Here is an 18,851-nt window from a genome sequence, read left to right on the forward strand (position 1 = left end):
CGGCATTGAAGTGTGTAGACCCAGATTTCAGCATTCTGTGATTAATTACCCCTTCCCTTTTCTTTTGCTTGGAGTGCCTTTGAATGAGGGTCTCCCTGACCCATTAGATACACTAGGTGAGCTCCTCCTGGTGGTCATTTATTTAAATTGATGTTGCCAAGCCAGATGTTTTTTAGAGGAACACTTGCCTTCTTTGATGCCTTTTTTTGGCATAAAAATAAGAAGATAACACTATACCATGTTGATATCTTTTCTAGGATTGGGGAAATAAATATTTGATTGGGTAATAAAAGAAAAAAGGTTCAAGGTAGAATGATGGTATTTGTTGGAGCTAGGTAATTAGGTTCAATAAACTATTCTCTCAACTTTTTGTGTATGTTTGAAATTACTTATAATAAAAGTTAAAAGAAAGATAAAAGGACCGAGGAACTTTTAGCAGTCCCAGATAAATCAAGGCAAAAACATTTCCCTATCACCTATGCCTTATATTAATTACCTGCTCTTGGTTCTTGCCTACAGAAATAGAACTCCCCACCCATACTTTCTTGTTATATCTTTATCAGAAGCTGAGGGACGAGAGGCACAGCATTAGTAGAATGGTCTAAACACACTTTCAGTTACATGTTTCCAGTACTTTGTCCATTATTTTCTTATCTCTCCCTGTTTTGTTGTCCCTTGTCTTATTTGAAGGTTAGCCAAGAAGTCATTAAGAACTGCTGTTTTTTTCTCTTTTATTCCCTTATGAATCTTCTTATTTTTCTACCTCAAACCTATACAATTACATGTAAAATTACTTTCTAGAACTTAATTGTCTTGTAGTAGCATGTAAAATGAATACAATGTTAAAACCATTCTCAGCCTTTTTGGACTTGTAATAGCCGTTATTCATTTATCTTCCTAGTAGAGAATTAGAAGCAAAAAGAGAGGTAGGATACTGAAGTAATAATAACCCCACTTCTATCTCTTTTCTCATATCTTTTTCACTCTCCTGCATATGGACACATTCAAGTTTGCTCTTTATAGATAATGATTCTTACATATGTAGGACTTAAGAAATCATTATGGTGTTGTAGATTATTTTTTAAAATAGAATTTGTCGTAACTTGAGAACTCAGGAAACTAAAAAGTATATATATTTTTTTTTTTTTTTTGTGAGGAGGACTAGCCCTGAGCTAACATCTGATGCCAATCCTCCCCTTTTTTCTTGAGGAAGATTGGCTCTGAGCTAACATCTGTGGCCATCTTCCTCCACTTTATATGGGATGCCGCCACAGCATGGCTTAACAAGCGGTGCGTTGGTGCGCACCCGGGATCCGAACCTGCGAACCCCGGGCCGCTGCAGTGGAGCATGCGCACTTAACTGCTTGCGCCACCGGGTCTGCCCGCCCCAAGTGTATGTATTTTTAAAGAAGGTGAAACTATCAAAAAAAGTACATAGCGACAATTCAAAAAATTTCCTGCATGGATCACTTCTTGGTAATGTTATTATTTTTTACTAGATCTTTTTAATCACGAGTTTTAGGTAGATGGCACAAAATAATTCTTTTGGACTGAAAGAAATGTATCAAGTCCATCTTGATTTCAGTAAAATTTGATTGAATTGCTTAATCTTGCTTAACCTTAGTTTTTGCATCTGTAAATTGGGGTTTATAATGCTTGGGCTGATGGTAGAGAATGTGTTATTTAATGGGAAAGCACTTTTGTAATTAAAATTGAGCATTTAAGTCTAAGGTAGACATTATTCCTGAGCTTTAACTTACTCATATTTCTTTCATTAGGAGGCAGTTGTTATAAAATAATTTAATTTGTAGTGTGAAAATTACCCATTTGTAAATGAAAGACTAATGTTTTTTGGGAGGAAATACTTTAATAAAATCTGTATCTACCTCCTCCTAAATTGTAAGCCCTCATGGACGGCTTGGATTGTTTTACTTATATTTGTATCATAGTGCCTGTTACATATTATTCATTCATATACTAAATATGTTTTGGGTACCTACTCTGTGTCAGGCACTGTGCTAGGCTCTTGTTGTACAGTGGAGAAGACTGACTTGGTCCTTGCCTTTATGGAGATTATAAGTGTTAAATAAATACTTTTGATGGAATTTGTAAGAAGGTAAACCAGGGAATGATTCCCCCCCCCCGCCCAAGTGAGTTTTCCGCAAACTGATAGAAGAAGAGGATGGTTTAATCACCAAGGTGGCCAGATTGGAAAGGATTATTGTTTTTTGTCAAGGAAAGGTAGATTTACTGTTTTTAAACAGGAGAAAATTTATGAACAGAAACGACAAAGCCATTTTATTTTCAACCTAAATGAGAATTTAACCTTTGATATCATGAAATTCTCACAAAATTGATAAACAAGGAGGACAAACAAGTTATTTTTAAAACCAATAAAAAAATCATAGTAAAATTTAATTTATTCTTTCCTCCCCTTCATGGCTAGGTAGTTTGTACAGGTTTATAGGCCTAAAAAACTTCATTTAAGAACAATTCAAAAACCTAAAACTAAGTAGAAAAGACAAAGAAACGTCAAGTCCTTGACTTTGTACTTTCCATATAGAAAACCTAATTAAGCCAAGTTTTGTTGTTAAATGTCACAGAGAGAAGAGATCAGGGCAGCTTATGTGGTGTTAAGAATACTTAACTTGGGGCCGGCGCTGTGGCTTAGTGGTTAAGTGCACGCGCTCCACTACTGGTGGCCCGGCCTTGGATCCCGGGCGCGCACCGACGCACCACTTGTTGGGCCATGCTGAGGTGGTGTCCCACATACAGCAACTAGAAGGACGTGCAGCTATGACATACAACTATCTACTGGGGCTTTGCGGAAAAAAAGGAGGAGGATTGGCAATAGATGTTGGCTCAGGGCTGGTCTTCCTCAGCAAAAAGAGGAGGATTGGCATGGATTTTAGCTGCTGATCTTCTTTGCAAAAAAAACAGAAAATACAGTGCTTTAAAAAAAAAAAAGAATACTTAACTTCTTCTTTAAGGAGACAGAAGATACTGTTGAGAATGTTTTATATATGCTCTGGGTTAATTTTGTACGTATTTGGAAGACTTTAAATAGAAAGGAACTTGACCGTTATGGCATGTATTTTTACCAGTTTTGGTAGTAATATAATGAGTGATCTGAGTGTGGAAACTAGTTAGAGCTGGCTGCTTATAGAAGAAACTTGTTCAAATTTGGATTTTCCTTGTGTTTATGTATGCTTTTAATTGAATTTTAATTAGTGCTGTAAACCTTATACATATATATACCTTGTTTATCAAAATATGAAAGAAAAAAGGATTAGAGAAAGGTTGTTTTTCATTATAAATATAAAATTATGTATTGTAGAGGCCAGCCCAGTGGCCTAGCGGTTAAGTTTGTACACTCCACTTTGGTGGCCTGGGGTTCATGGGTTCGGATCGTGGGCGCAGACCTACACACCGCTCATCAAGCCATGCTGTGGTGGTGTCCCACGTACACAATAGAGGAAGATTGGCACAGATGTTAGCTCAAGGACAATCTTCCTCAAGCAAAAAGAGGAAGACTGGCAGCAGATGTTAGCTCAGGAGCAATATTCCTCACCAAAAAAAAAAAAAAATTACATATTTTGAAATGGAATTGGCTCCTACTATGAAGGTATAAGGCTTTATCTTTGGTGCTGTTGTGTTCCATACATGCCAAGGTGAACAAGATGTGATTCCTTGCCCTTGAGAAATTTATCTAGTAGAGAAATTAAGACATGTACACAAATAACTGTAATACAGGATAAAATATGGTAAGTACCATAATGGGGATTAAAGTGTATTTAGTAGATAGGGTTTTATCGATGTGTTGATTGATGAGTCAATACAAATTGCCTATCTTTTATTGTCTACAAGGTGCATTCCATGTTTTATCTTTTCATGTAGCCTGTACTGGTTTCCCACCTACAGTTAGAAAATGTTTTGATGTGCTTAGTTTAGCTTTGTATAAAATAATAATGAATAAAAAAGATTTTAGAAAATTCATTTCATGTATGGTATTTCTATTAATGATATATTTTCTCTCTCAAAAGTTTTTTAATCAGGTTCTGATGCTTGGGAAAACATCTATCAGCGATTTGTCAGAGCATGTCTTTGACTTAATTTTGGAGCTCTATAATATTGATAGTCATTTGCTGCTCTCAGTTTTACCCCAGCTTGAATTTAAGTTAAAGGTAACTCTTCTAAAAATAAAGTGGTTCTGTCAACCAGATTAGCAAAGAGCATTATTTTGTGGCTTTTTAATTCTTATAGTGGTTTGAACTGAATGTTACAGATGTGATGGTATATTACTGCTGTTTATTTACACGTTTGTGCTTCGCCTATTTGTGTATCTCCAGTGCCTGGCGTGGTGCCTAGGAGATGGTAGCTGCTTAATTAATGATTAGGGGGATGGCATTTTCCTCCAGATATTTCCTAGATAAATTCTAGATTGTGAGTAACTTTTGAGGTCATAGCTATACATCAAGCTTATATTTTCAAGGTGCAGTTTATAGTGGTTCCCAAGACCCCTTGATTGTGCCATAAAAATAGTTTAAGGCCTGTTATCTACATAGTGTGAAATATTTTCCCTTTGTGCATATTATCTTATACTTGCCTATGTTGAAAGCTCCTTTGCTTTTCACGTAGTTCTTTGGAATTTTTGGGTAGCATGTCCCTATTGCCTTGACATTAAATTATGCTGTAAAATTGAGTTTCATTTGCAGATTTGGGGAATATTCATTTCTCTTTCAAATTATTGCAGGAAGATTAAGTAAAGCTGGTTATAATTAATAATCTTTGATGAACCCCAGTGTACCACCCAGAAAAGTTCTTAAATAATTTCCTTATTTCTTGTTTGTAACAATTTTGATTTGTCTCTTTCGAAACGACAAAATAAACAGTTTATGTTGATAGTGTGAATACCTCCCCAACCCCCCCCCCCAGCAGATAATTATTCTCATTTTATTCTGGAGTGTATTTCTGATATATTTCTCAACTGAGGCATTTGATTCACTGGCTTCCCTATCCCCATTTTTAAATGCAGTTACCAACTTTGATGAGGCAGGAGGCGGTCATACCTTTAATTATTGGTTGGTCTGATTTTCTCTAATTAAAATATTGAATACTATAAGAAATATAAAATAAGGAATTATCATCCCTGCTTTCAGCAAATTTAACATCTAGTATGAGAGGAAGAGGAAAAAAGAATCCAGATCTAATAAGAGGCCAGATATTATAAGTGTCAGAAGATAGAAACAGCATACAATTGAAGCAAAGGAAGTAGCATGCAGAAGCATGTAGAGGTAGGAAAGTGCTGGGTGAATTTGTGGACCACCAAGAATTATAGTTGGAAAGTAACATAAAGTTAGTTTAAATCATCCGTGGACATTTTAATTCTTTAGAATTAGAATTAGAATGTTCACATTAGAATCTTCACCTGTGGAGCTTTTATAAACAAGCAAATGTCCAGGCGTTAAACCAGAACAGTTGATCAGAATTTTTGGCAGTAGAGTCCAGGTATCAGTTGTTTTTTGTTTTTGTTTTTTAAAGCTTTAGAGGTCATTCTGATGTGCAGCAAGAGTTGAAAAGTACTTATTTCGAGGAATAATGAGAGAAATAATAGAGATGAATTAGGTCATATTATGGGGGTTCTTACCGCTAGGCTGAGGTTTAAAATTAAAAAAAAATTGGTAGCACCTTGAATATCAGTGCTTTTTGATATTCCTGATTGTCACATTTAGTGTTCAAGTCTAGTATTGTAGCTGGCTTGTTCATTTAACCATTGTGTCATTTGTTGGAGGTACCAAAATCAATAATATCTTGTCCCCAGGATACCCACAATGTAGTATATAAAGCAGAAATTTTAGTTTTTGTATGTGTAAAGCTTCATCAAATTGTCGAATTCCATTACGAATCTGGTATATGTAGATGAACAGACTCTCCTATTGGGAGACTTCAGCACATATTTATTGCTACAAAGAGCTTAGCCAATACAATCATACAGAATTCTCTATTTACTGTAGGCCTGGCCTCTAACAGTATCTGTTCTTAAAAACCACAGTTTTTCAAGGGTCCTGAGTAGGTTTGATGCAAGTTAGTTTTTGAATTTGAATGGAAATAAGCCTCAATTGTAGGAGGGGCCTCTAATATTTAAAACGCAAACTTTGGGATGTATTTTCCTGTAGGGAGTACTGCTTTAATGTAATTTGAGATGATTAGAGCATTTAAGGTAACATTTAATTTCGTGAAAAGTATATTGAGCATTTTTATGTATAATTTTTCGTCTGGAGTTCATGAAAGGTTTTCTGTGGAATTGGAGGATAAGGGAAATCAGGGGAAAAATTGTTCTGAATATATCTACCTCATGGTTTTAAAGCTGTGGTTGTGTTTTGTTTTAGAGCAATGATAATGAGGAACGCCTGCAAGTTGTTAAACTACTGGCAAAAATGTTTGGGGCAAAGGATTCAGAATTGGCTTCTCAAAACAAACCACTTTGGCAGTGTTACTTGGGCAGGTATATGATTTTGGTGTACCATGTTTACATCTACTTATTTTAAAACATCATCCACGTTTAAGATTGTTCTCTGAAATGATAAAAATGAAGTGTTTTATATTTTGAAATTTTTGAATGGTGATAGTGATAGGCCATATTTACAGTTTCCATTTTTCTTTTCATTTTATTTTATCCTAATAATTTTTAAAAAATGATACCTTTTAAAAGCTATCTTACAAAGTATTATAATCATGAAATTAAAGTGTATTATTACAAAGCAGTGGTTAATTCCAACTGTGAGCTATAGCTACTCCGCAAAAAAATTATATTTCGTTAGATTATTTGAAGATATTGTGAGGATAAAGGTATTCACAGAAGGAATATATACATGATTATCTATGGTCCTCCTCCTAACCTCTTTTCTGTATTTCTCATTTAAAGGAAATAATAACCTGGGTTTCTTCTATGCTTTTAATGATCCACAAACCTCCTGAAATTGCTTGCAAAATTTCGAGTGTGTTTGTGTATTTCTCTTTTCTGTGATAGGAGTTCATTTCATTACGTGTCTAAAGATATCTCTGACCTTGAATATATTAAAACCATTTTAAGTATCTTGGTTGAAACCTACTTTGACCCTGAGCATAAAGGAGGATTGTTTCCCCGCCCTCAAATTATCCTCACAGCAAATAATGCAATTGTCATAAATAAACAAGTAGGATTTAAAGACTTGTATTCTATTCTTCTTTGTTGAAATATTTGCGTCATCATCACTACTTTTCTTTCCATTTCAATACCACAATTCTCGATAATTATGATAACTTTAATCTCTTTTGGTCTTATTTTTCTAATTTGTTAAATGAGGATGTGAGCTTTTTGTAAGTGCTTGTTAAGCATTAAATTCTTAATCTGATTTCTTATCTCTTATGTAGCTCAATAATAATATTTAACAAGGTGTGTTAAACTAATAAATATTAGCCCATTGTCATTTTGAGTTTGATTTCTGGACTTTTTTCTCTTAAATACAATGGAAAGTTCTTGGGCATTAGGGCAAAATATTTTATAAGTTTAATTTATACAGCTCAATTTAAAGTCCATTTTATTTAATATGTTAAAACAAAAGTACAATTATTACATATGGACATTTGATATATCTTTAAATCAGGAGTTGGATTACCCAGACTTTATTTTATAGGTTTTTAGGAGGAAAAATCCTGATTTAAATTTGTCGCCTTTCTATTACATTGTAATTTTTCCTTTTAACATTAATGACATAAAACTCACCTGCTATTACCAACTTGAAGAAGGTACAGTTTTTTTTTAAGATGTCTTATTAAATTTATTTATAATAATTATATGGTACATATTTAGTTGAGAAATGGTAAAGTATATGAGAATTGAGTACCAGGATTCAAAACACTTGGGAAACTTGATATGAAACCATAGACTAAATTTTATAACTTTTTTTGGGGGGCTGGATATACTTCATAGAGCAATTTGTTTTTGTAATAATAAGCTTTTGTGAGTAATTTGGTGCTCATTTTGGAGACTTCTTTTTTTTTTCCTTTATAATGCTAAATTTTATTTTTTACAGTGTTGAGTTAGACAAGATTTGGAAACCTCTTATCTTACAGAATTAAGACATGGAAATATTGAATAGAAAATTCTTGCTTCACTTCAATGTTCTTGTTAAAGAGATTTTTTTTTTTTAAATTACTGTTTTGTGGTCCATAATGATATAATGTATATATACATTATATAGGCTTTGAACATCAATGGTTTCTGATGGAGGAGCACAATGCCGTCAATGAAGTAGTCTTCTAAAAAAGTGAACCTGAATATGATCAAGTCTCTAGATCTGAATACCAATTTGCAAGATTTAGGAGAGAGGGGAGCCTATTTGACATCAGAATGATACAATTAGCAAAATCTAAACTGGAAAAACACTATACCCACAAACAAAACAGTTGCTTTACCAAATAAACTATAAGGAAAAAAAATATGGAGGGGAAATAAAAGATTAAAAGATACTTAAATGAGTTATCAACCAAAGAGTTTTAATTTTTTAGAGATATATACTGGGATATTTACATTTCCATGTAAAAATTGGCTTTGATCTTAGTGAAAATGTAATAATTGTGATGGTTAACTGGATGGGAGTAATTTGAGCACAATTTTAGAGTCATGTAAAATAATACGGGGTTTAGTACAAGATCTATCACAAATTTGTGAATGCCCTATATTTAAGAAAGAATACACTGAGTTTTCTTTTTAAACACAGTATGGGATTTATATAATGTATCTGTGAACCGTGAACACACATACACTTGCATAAACAGATATATTTGCAAGTATAATATTTATAGGAAGAATTTTGTCATTCTAATTCTTGTATTTGAGCCAAATGTGTATTGTTTAAACACGCTCCTTAAAAGTACATAGTTTCTCACAGGAGATTGTCCTAGTTTAATATAGAGGTTCCAAGGCATTCATACATATATGGTATATCAAAAACTTTGTTAAAATAGTCTTGCTCAACTTTGAATTATCCTACATAAATTGGTTTTTCTTGTAATTAGAGAAATAAATATAAATTGAGTGCAGATTAAACACATATCTGTTTCTTGTATTTTAAAGATCACTCTGTACCTTTGTATTTTATCAGGTTTAATGACATCCATGTACCAATCCGCCTGGAATGTGTGAAATTTGCTAGCCATTGCCTCATGAACCATCCTGATTTAGCAAAGGACTTAACAGGTACTATATACCCATAACAGCAAATATTCCTAGATGCTGTTTGGTGAAAAAATTGTTTTTTTATATAGAAAAAAACCCCTTTTTATCCTTTTCTTTTTTTGTATTGTGATAGATGAAGTCGTCTTATTTCAATTCATCATCATGAAAGTTACTCTCTGAAGCTAGAATTTTTACCTCCCAGTGCCTCCTTAGGCTAGAAACACCTATAAAAAGTTAGTGTTGGGGCTGGCCTGGTGGCGCAAGCGGTTAAGTACATGCGCTCTGCTGTGACGGCCCTGGGTTTGCCGGTTCAGATCCCGGGTGCGCACCAACGCACTGCTTGTCGAGTCACGCTGTGGCGGTGTCCCATATAAAGTAGAGGAAGATGGGCACAGATGTTAGCTCAGGGCCAAGCTTCCTCAGAAAAAAGAGGAGGATTGGCATCAGATGTTAGCTCCGTGCTGATCTGCCTCACAAAAAAAAAACAGTCGGTTTTATCAGAGACTATATTAGCTTTTTAGTTTAAGGACAATTCTAAAAATATTTTAGCCATTTGGATTTGAACAGTTCTTGACTTTGAGTGGATTATAAGACTTGAATAGTCTTCAATATTTTGAGCACTTGGATGAGAGTCATTAATTTGTAAACCAATTTAACCATACTAAATGGCGGTAACTTTTCTGAAATCTGTATAGTTATAAGGCAGTTCAGAACTGCAGTTTTGTAGTAATGAGAATATCACGTATTTGACTATTGCTGTTCTGTTAATTTTTTAAAAATTGTGAAATAGTTCAGAAAATACAGATGAATGTAACAGCCACTATATGTCTTCCTCAGAAATGTTAGCATTTTGCTGCATTTGCTTAAGAGATTAAAAAAAAGACAGTAAATCGTAGATTTAGTTGAAATGCTCCGCACCAACTATTCGCCTCCCTACTTATACAGAGGGTAGCCACTCTACTAAATTAGGTCTGTATTCTGTTCGTGTTTTTCTATCTATGCCCATGTATCTGTCCATAAATTTAATATAGTGTTGTTATGTGTTTTCAAACTTTTATTGAAATATCATTTTGAATTTGATGTAATTGAACTTATTCCTGCTGTCTTATTTTGGGTTTTCTATTTTCCATGTTTCTTCTTTGCTTCCTTTTTTCTGTTTTCCTCTCTTCTGCTCAATTGATTAATTTTCTTTGTTCTCATTTTTCCTTTTTACCCGCCATGGGCTTGGAAGTTAACGTTCTTTTTCCTGCTTTCACTGCATAGTTGATTAATGAAATCTAAAGTTAATCAGAACTCTCTAGCTTCTTTCTGAGCAATCAAGGGCCCTTGAAAACTTTATCTCTGAACACTTTCTTCCTATCTTTCACGTTATTGTTTGTTATTATTAGTTATTTACTCTTTTTAAAACTTTACCAACTTGTAGTACAATTTTAACTGCCTTTTATAGTCTTTGCTCACAACTGCTTCTTAAATCTTACTACTTCCTTCTGAGTTTCTTCTGATAAAGTATATCCTTTTGTAATATTTTTAACAACAGTTTATCATAGTAATGCTGTTAGGTTTTGTTGAATTCCTGTCAGTCAGGTTTAAACAGCAGGTAGTTATCAATTTCATCCTTTTTTGGGCGTGATCCCCTTTTTGGAACCCTCTCTCTACCTCTCACATCTGAACTTGGACTGCTTGCTCTGTGAGCTTCTGTTTTACCGCATTGATCTGAAGACTATCCATTCTTCCTTCCCCTTTTGCTTTCCCCTCTCTTTCTCCCCCTCCTTTCCTTCTGCATATGTGCACATGTGCATCTCTCTGTTTCTCCCTTTTCTCCTCCTCCTCCTTTTTTGCCCTGAATGTCCTTTTACTTTAGCATCCTTTTCTTGTGTTATTGATGTAATGTTATCTGAGAAAATTTATGTTAGTATTTGGGGAAGTTTTCTTTTTCTTAGAAAATGTCTGTTTCAGCTAACTTGTTTTTCCTACCTTTTATTTGCTTCTGTCTCTTTTTTTCCGTTTTAGAGGCTTTCCTCAAATGCTTGGCAATCCATGGATGTCTGCTCATAATTAAGAGTGGGGGACTAAATTCAAGTTGTTTAGAAAGCCCTGAATGTATGGATGGGATTATTGACTCTGAACTTCACTTTACGGTGATCCAGGGTGTGCTGTTTGATGGGAACTTTTAGTTTAGATCCTTACTCTTTGATTAGTTAGATTCCCCAGAGAAGAATATCCTATCAGGAATTTAGAAGTCTAGCTGCTAGTGTCTTTGGGACGCCTGTATTATTACTTTATTTTTTTATTATTGAATAGTATTTCATTGTTTGAATACACCATAATTTGTTTATCCATGTTTTTCTTTGGATGGATGTCTGGATTGTTTTCAGTTTGTGGCTATTATGATTAAGGTTACTGTGAGAATTCTTGTCCAAGTGTTTCTGTGGATTTATGTTTTCATTTCTCTTTGGAAGTACTTAGGAGTGAAATTGCTGATCAAAGGGTAAATACATGTTTAACTTTATAAGAAATGACTAATTTCTCCATGTTAGTTGTTCTGTTTTCTGCTTGCACCAGAGATGTCTGAGAGTTCTGGTTGTTCAGCGTCCCTGCCAACATTTTGTCTTGTCAGTCTTTTTGATTTTAGCCATTCTCACAGGTCGTCTTGGTTTTTTCTTTTTTCTTTTCTTTTTCTTTCTTTCTTTTTTTTTTTTTTTTGGTGAGGAAGATTGGTCCTGAGCTAACATCTGTTGCCCATCTTCCTCTTTTTGCCTGAGGAAGATTGGCCCTGAGCTAACATCTGTGCCAATCTTCCTCTACTTTGTATATGGGACGCCACCACAGCATGGCTTGATGAGTGGTGTGTGGGTCCGTGCCCGAGATCCGACCCCGTGAACCCCAGGCCGCCGAAGCAGAGTGCATGAACTTAACCACTACACCACTGGGCCGACCCCAGATCTTGCTGTTTTGTTGTAGTGTTGATTTATATTCTCCTGATGACTAATGATATTGAGCATCTTTTTATATAAATATTACTACATATTTTCTTTTATGAAGTGTCTTTAAATTTTAAACCCATCTTTTTTTAATTGGCTTGTTCGGTTTTTTTTTTTCTTGTTGATTTGTAGTAGTTCTGTACATATTCTGGATCCTTTTTAAAGTATAAAAAAATTTAAGTATTTTTTCCCAGAACTTGAATGCAAAGTTTACTATTGGCTAAATAATAGATGTTTTGATTTTTTTTATAGCTATGTAAAATATACTTTAGATGTGAATAATTTCACCAATAACCTTTTTAGTCCTTACCATCGTTTGAATGTTTTGCTTTACCAAAAGAGAGTATATAGTTACATTTTTTATGAAACATTTATGTTATGTTGTATGATTTCCTAGTCTTAAGCCTCTGGACACATTTTAATTTTTGTAGTTGGCTAAAAAACAGCTCTGAAAAATCTAGGGGTCTAACTACTCTTTATGTAAATTTTCAGCCGTTCCTCATGTTTTCAGCTGCACTCTTCATCTGCCTTTCTCATTGCTTGCATTTGCCTTGAATCTCTAAACGTTTTCAGGGTTCTTCTACCCTGGAAATGAGCTTGTTTATTGTTTTCTTCCCCTTTTAGGTTTTATCGTTTTCCTTTGCCCTCTGGCATTTACCAGTCATCCATCTGCCAAAATTTTGTTGAAAAATCTCTTGCTGTGATCTCTTCTGTTGTGACTTGACCCTTTCATAAGACATTTTCTTAGGGTTTCAGGAGTGAGCTGAGATACATATATGTCATACACACACGTTTATCTTACTTCCTTTCTTGACAGTGTGTTTGTGAGATTCATCCTTATGCCTTCAGCCAAGATTTGAGGGACATAGCCATATTTTGAAGAGTATTAGATGCTTTGTCATGCTAACCATCAAGAATTTCTTCTTTCTCTTTTTTCTCTCCCTCTGCACGGTTAATATCTGTAAGTTAATAGCTCTTATTTATACTTGTCTAATATGAATGATTTGTTTTAGAGAAATGGGGATGCATCTTAAAATTAATGGTGTGTCATTGGTTTTTTATCTTAGTGGCACCTAAAATAGTATGGATTGCATCTGAAAGAAGTACAGTGAAAGATGAAACTCCTGTATTTATCTTGGTGGGAAATGAACTTGAGATATGTTGAACATGCTCCATTTGAAATCAATACAAAAATAACTTTTTTTTACTGAGTTAGGTAAAATAACATTTTTGTTTCTTCAGAAGTTTTTTAGCAGCATATGGTCTTTCTCATTTTTTGAAATAGTTCCTATTAGTAGAAAATGCTCAAGGTGAAGTGGCTTAAGACCTGGGCATTGGTTTTATGGGTGTTTGCATTGGTGTCCAGTATTTTTACTGAAAGCGTCTTTGCCGCCAGCATTTTTGCTGCAAATGTTTTTGCTGCATAACTAAAGGCCATAAAGCAATTTTGCCGTAAAAGATAAAATAACAGAAAATAAAAGAGGGATGTTAAAAAGGACATAATGAAAAACGAATGACAAAATTAACTGCATAAATAACTGATTTTATTTTGTGGATTGTACCTAAGCACTTGTCTTTCGATCATAGTATCATACGTTTTTTTTTTTTTTGCTTGTTGATTCGTCTCCTTGTTTGGCATCCATTGCACTTCTTTTTCACTAAAATTTCTTCCTTCTTTAACAGAGATATCAGGTTCCAAATACTAGGACACGTATTTGTAACGGAGCTTTTTGTTACGTTGTGAAAGCATTCTGCATCATTGTTTGTTCTTGGCATATTGTCACATGTCTGTTGATAGATGTTCCAAATTCTATGGGAAATGTGGTGCTAAGACTTATGTAAAAATGGGAGTACTGTGTCAATAGAGAAATGAAACCACACTGTCAACCTGGTGAAACCAAACTGTCAACCAGTTGTTTCATCTTTTATGGCAAAGTTACCTTACGGTCAATTAGTTATGTGGTGAAAATGTTTGCAGTGAAAATCTTGAGGCAAAGATGCTTACGGGAAAGTACCTAGAACTGTTTGCATTATGGTTATCTGTTAAACTGTTAATTTATAGAGAAGTAAAGCCATTCACAATCATAAGCAGTGTTTGTTGTGCATAGACATGGCTGTATTTGTTCCTCCAAATCTAAACAACAGAATTTTATCTTACTGGTCTTATAATAAAAAAGCTGAAAAATATTTTATTTGTTAAATTTATGTTCAGTTGTGGTACTGCTTCCCCAAGCCTAATATATTTTTACTGAAGATTATTAATTTTTTCGTTCAACTGTCTTAGTGTCAGATCTGAACTCCCATGTTTTTGACTTTAAAATCCTCCTTCAGCCATTCATAATTGTTAAATGTTTCATTTCTTCTGTCTTCCCTTTGGCATTTCTTAGTTCAATAAAGTGGAATTGACTCATGATCTTTAATGTAATTCTATTTCTTAGCAGCCAGTATCTCAATTTTGTTCTTTCAGTAACCACACTCATGATTTCTCTAGTTAAGGGGTAGAAACTTGAGTACTCTAGCCTTTTCCCTATAGAACAACTTGACTTGAATATTTTAATCATTTAAGCAAAAAACAGAAGTGAAATATTTAATGTCGCTATACTTCTTAGTTCATTTCCATGGTTTGTTTAATTAATGAGGTTAGGAACTCCTTAATCAACTACCCTCCCCACAAATGGGGAGGGGATCTAGTATATAGTTGCATGTAAACTACTGTGTTTTGACTAAAGGACTGATGTTCCTTCTTTCTTCCCTCCCTTTCTTTTTCCCTCCCCTGCTCCTAATTTTTTTGAAACATTGAACCTTCTACTTAGGTTTTGTTTTTGTTGTGGTTTCTTTCAAAGGTCTTATCAATCTTTTAAAACATTTTAATTATTAAAGTTCCATTTTGATCAAATAAAATTTTATCTTTCAGAGTATCTTAAAGTGAGGTCACATGACCCTGAGGAAGCTATTAGACATGATGTTATTGTGTCTATAGTTACAGCTGCTAAAAAGGATATTCTTCTGGTCAATGATCACTTACTTAATTTTGTGAGAGAGAGAACATTAGACAAACGGGTAAGTGGAAATAATAATTATTCGTAGGTTTTCATTTTGAATACTTGAAGTTTAATAGTATTTCATTTAAAAATATTGAGATTTAAATGTAATTAGCCCTTTTTTGGGAGGAGGCATTTTAATATTTGAAATAACATTTATGAGAAGGTTTTACTTTTTGTTACATTAAATTTTATTATTCTTCATTAAGATTATTTGTTCTCATCCTGAAAATGAGATGGCTCTAAATGGTAATCAGATGTTTAGCTTATACACTAATTTTAGTAAGTGACTGTTGTAAAGACCTCTGATTCAACTTCTTTTAGGCTGTTGGCTCTCTTTTCTCTCTTTTTCCTTTCATATAGGTCAATTGGTAGTCCTCTAGCTGATTGTGTTATAATTTCTGTGGAATAGAAAATAAAAGATGTTTTTAAGTTCGCAAAGCTAAACCCAGCGGAGCAGCGTGCTTCTAGCCTATCTTCTGTGACCCCAAACCTTCCTTGTTGAGTGAAAACCACTAGCTCCACTCAATAATCAGTGGCTTCTGAAGACAATATCATGTCTTGTTAACTTTGTTTTCCAGATAGCCTGGAATATGTTAGACACTCACTAAATCTTTCAGTGAATCTTCATTCTCCCCTCCTTCCCATTACCTTCCCTTCATGGCATAGGTTTTACTGACTTAGACTTTAAGAGTAATTTTGGTGAAGGATGAAAATCTTTGATATATTTAGGAGTTAATTAGCAAAGAAACAGGGAGGACTGTTGGTAGCTCTGAATAGCTTTGACTAGCAAAATACTTTACAACATTTTTTTAAGGTTGCGGTTTGTGGTATCTCCATCATTTAATTCTCTCTTTGATAATGCTGGTTGTGGGTAGAGAATAGATGGGCAGGAATTGCATGATTATCCCCCCAAATCTATAGGTATTCAGAATAACTTATTGGAACTGGTAAATTTAGACTTGTCCTTATTGACTATTTCATTGGAGTATTAAACAATGGAAAAGCCAAAAGGCATAAAGAAGGAAAAGGAGGTTTGCATGATGGTAGGATAACAGCCTTCTAAGTGTTCAAGTAATCTTTTTCTTGGAATTTGAACTAAATGTTTGTGTGTTGTTCGGATCATAATTCACATATATTTTTGATCATCATGTTGTGTTCATCGTAGGGCTGCTTGGTTCATTCATATAAATATTAATTGAGTACCAAAAAATAATTGAATATATTTATGTTCTTGGCAGTATTAGAATATGCTCTATCTTTAAATTCTTCTTAAAGCAGCAGTTTAGGGAGTTAGAGTTAGAGATAAAATAGAGAATTAAAGTTTTTACAAACAAATTGAATTCTTATTTTATGAGTAAGGCTGTTGAAGTCTTTTATTTCACTATGTATGTGGTGGATGGATGAGATAAGGACTATTCTTAATCTACTGTAATTAATTGAAAGAAAAACCAAGGGAAGAATATTACTATGACAGACTGCAAAGGAAAAATGAATAATCTGTACAGATTCATCAAGTTCTAAACATTACTAATGTCCTACTGATTATAGTGCGTTGTTTATGTAAAATTAAAGAATAACTTCATTCCAAGATAATTAAGCAGTGTTAGCTATACTATAGTAAATATATATTTATTTAAAAAAATAGTTGAATACATTCATCTTATACTTGAACTTGATTCCCAGATATACAAAATCAACCACTAATGTATCTTTACATTCAGCATTTGATAAAGCCAATATTATATATACCTTTAATACCAATATGCGTAATATAGACCATAATTTGAAAAAAATTTATAAGGGATAGGTCACAGTTTATTCAGTTAACTCTGTCTTTGCCTTTTAAAATTTGGTAGCATGCTTTCCTTCACCAATTCTAAGTGACTTCATGTAGATTGTGATTGACTTTTGTTTTTAGGAGTAGGTGATGGGTTTAAGATATTAAAGCATTAAAATTCTTTACGCATGATATATCTGTACTTTACATAGTAGATATATTAAAGTGATAGTTTTTTTCACAGTCATTATAAATTGATATCCAGTAACTGAAGCTTGATAAAAATATGTAGTGTAAAGTAAATTAAAAACTAGAAAACTAGTCTTTCCTGAATTAATATAATGGAAGCATTTTTAAATTAAAGGAAAACATTTTTGTTTTTAAGTGGAGAGTGCGCAAAGAAGCCATGATGGGACTTGCCCAAATTTATAAGAAATATGCTTTACAATCAGCAGCTGGAAAAGATGCTGCAAAACAGATTTCATGGATCAAAGACAAATTGCTACATATATATTATCAAAATAGCATTGATGATCGGTAAGTTAAGGATACCATATGTAAAACATTTGGTGCTTTTGGTGTTATATAACTGTTGTTGATCTGTTAGGCAAACTATTTTCTTTATAACTTTAAACTACCTCCTCAGTTTTTACTGCAAGTTAAAGGGAGTGAGTGACTAGTTTCCTTCCCACCAAAGCCATAAATGAAGCAGTAATGTACATATAACTTTAGGGATGGATACAGCTTTTATATTCATTTTCATTTATTATTATTATTATTATTATTATTTTGTGTGAGGAAGATTGACCCTGAGCTAACATCTGTGCCAGTCTTCCTCTATTTTTTGTATGTGGGATGCTGCCATAGCATGGCTTGATAAGTGGTGTGTAGCTCCGTGCCCAGGATCCGAACTTGGGAACCCTGGGCTGCCGAAGCGGAGTGTGCAAACTTAACCGCTACGCCACCGGCCAGCCCCCTTCGTATATTATTTTTGAACAGAGTAATATTTAAAAGTAGGAATTTGTGTAATTATAATTTAAAATTTGTTTTACAGATAATTGTGTTATAAGGATATGCATTCAGTTTTTCAAATAAAATTTTTTGAAATGAAATTCAAATGAAAATAAACTCTTTGAATTATAGACCTTTTAAATAAAAAAAAGTTCCTACTCAAGGCTAAAAACCAGTTTATAAATTTATGTAAAAACATTATCTGAATATAACCTTTGTATTTTCCTATTCCAGCATAATGTTAGATCTTGTAAGAATCCTAACCATTTAATAGTTAATAGACCTGTAAATCCTGCTAGCTGTCTGAATTGATTTGACAAATTATTAGTGGGATCCAAATGATCTTGCCTATCACAGGTCAGAAGAGAAAATTAAGATCTCATAGACCATCTTACAATTTTAAGAGGTATAGAAACTACAAACTGAGTATCTTAGGTTAACATTATCTAAGAAACTTCGTAGTTAGTATTTTTATAAAATTAAAGTTTTTAGACTTTTTGAGTGTGCAGCATTAGTGCACAGAGATTTGCATTATAATTTGATAGCACTTTTTTTTTTGTACTTTTAACCAGGTCTTTGTTCATAATGATTACTACAAAAACTCAGAAGAATCTTAAAAATTTCTTTATAGCTTTAACTTCTGGACATTTAGAATTTGTCACTTGGAAGGACCTGGTATAGTTTTTTTGTGTGTGAGAGGAAGATTGGCTCTGGGCTAATGTCCATTGCCAATCCTCTTTTTGCTGAGGAAGATTAGCCCTGAGCTAACATCTGTGCCCATTTTCCTCTGTTTTGTATGTGGGATGCCGCCACAGCAT

General features: G+C 33.7%; 1 protein-coding gene across 7 annotated transcripts in view; it reads left to right on the top strand.

Moving 5' to 3' along the window:
- The window catches only part of PDS5B (PDS5 cohesin associated factor B), a 187,332-nt gene that overhangs the window by 83,876 nt on the left and 84,605 nt on the right, over positions 1–18,851 (top strand). For all 7 annotated transcript variants that reach the window (XM_058547984.1, XM_058547983.1, XM_058547989.1 and 4 more), the window contains exons 8-12: positions 4,044–4,184; positions 6,390–6,505; positions 9,147–9,241; positions 15,116–15,261; positions 17,408–17,559. In XM_058547984.1, coding sequence (XP_058403967.1) covers positions 4,044–4,184; positions 6,390–6,505; positions 9,147–9,241; positions 15,116–15,261; positions 17,408–17,559 — 650 coding nt within the window. The remainder of the gene's footprint in view (positions 1–4,043; positions 4,185–6,389; positions 6,506–9,146; positions 9,242–15,115; positions 15,262–17,407; positions 17,560–18,851) is intronic.

The sequence above is a fragment of the Diceros bicornis genome, chromosome 9 (genome assembly GCF_020826845.1).
Source record: "Diceros bicornis minor isolate mBicDic1 chromosome 9, mDicBic1.mat.cur, whole genome shotgun sequence".
Taxonomy (NCBI): domain Eukaryota; kingdom Metazoa; phylum Chordata; class Mammalia; order Perissodactyla; family Rhinocerotidae; genus Diceros; species Diceros bicornis.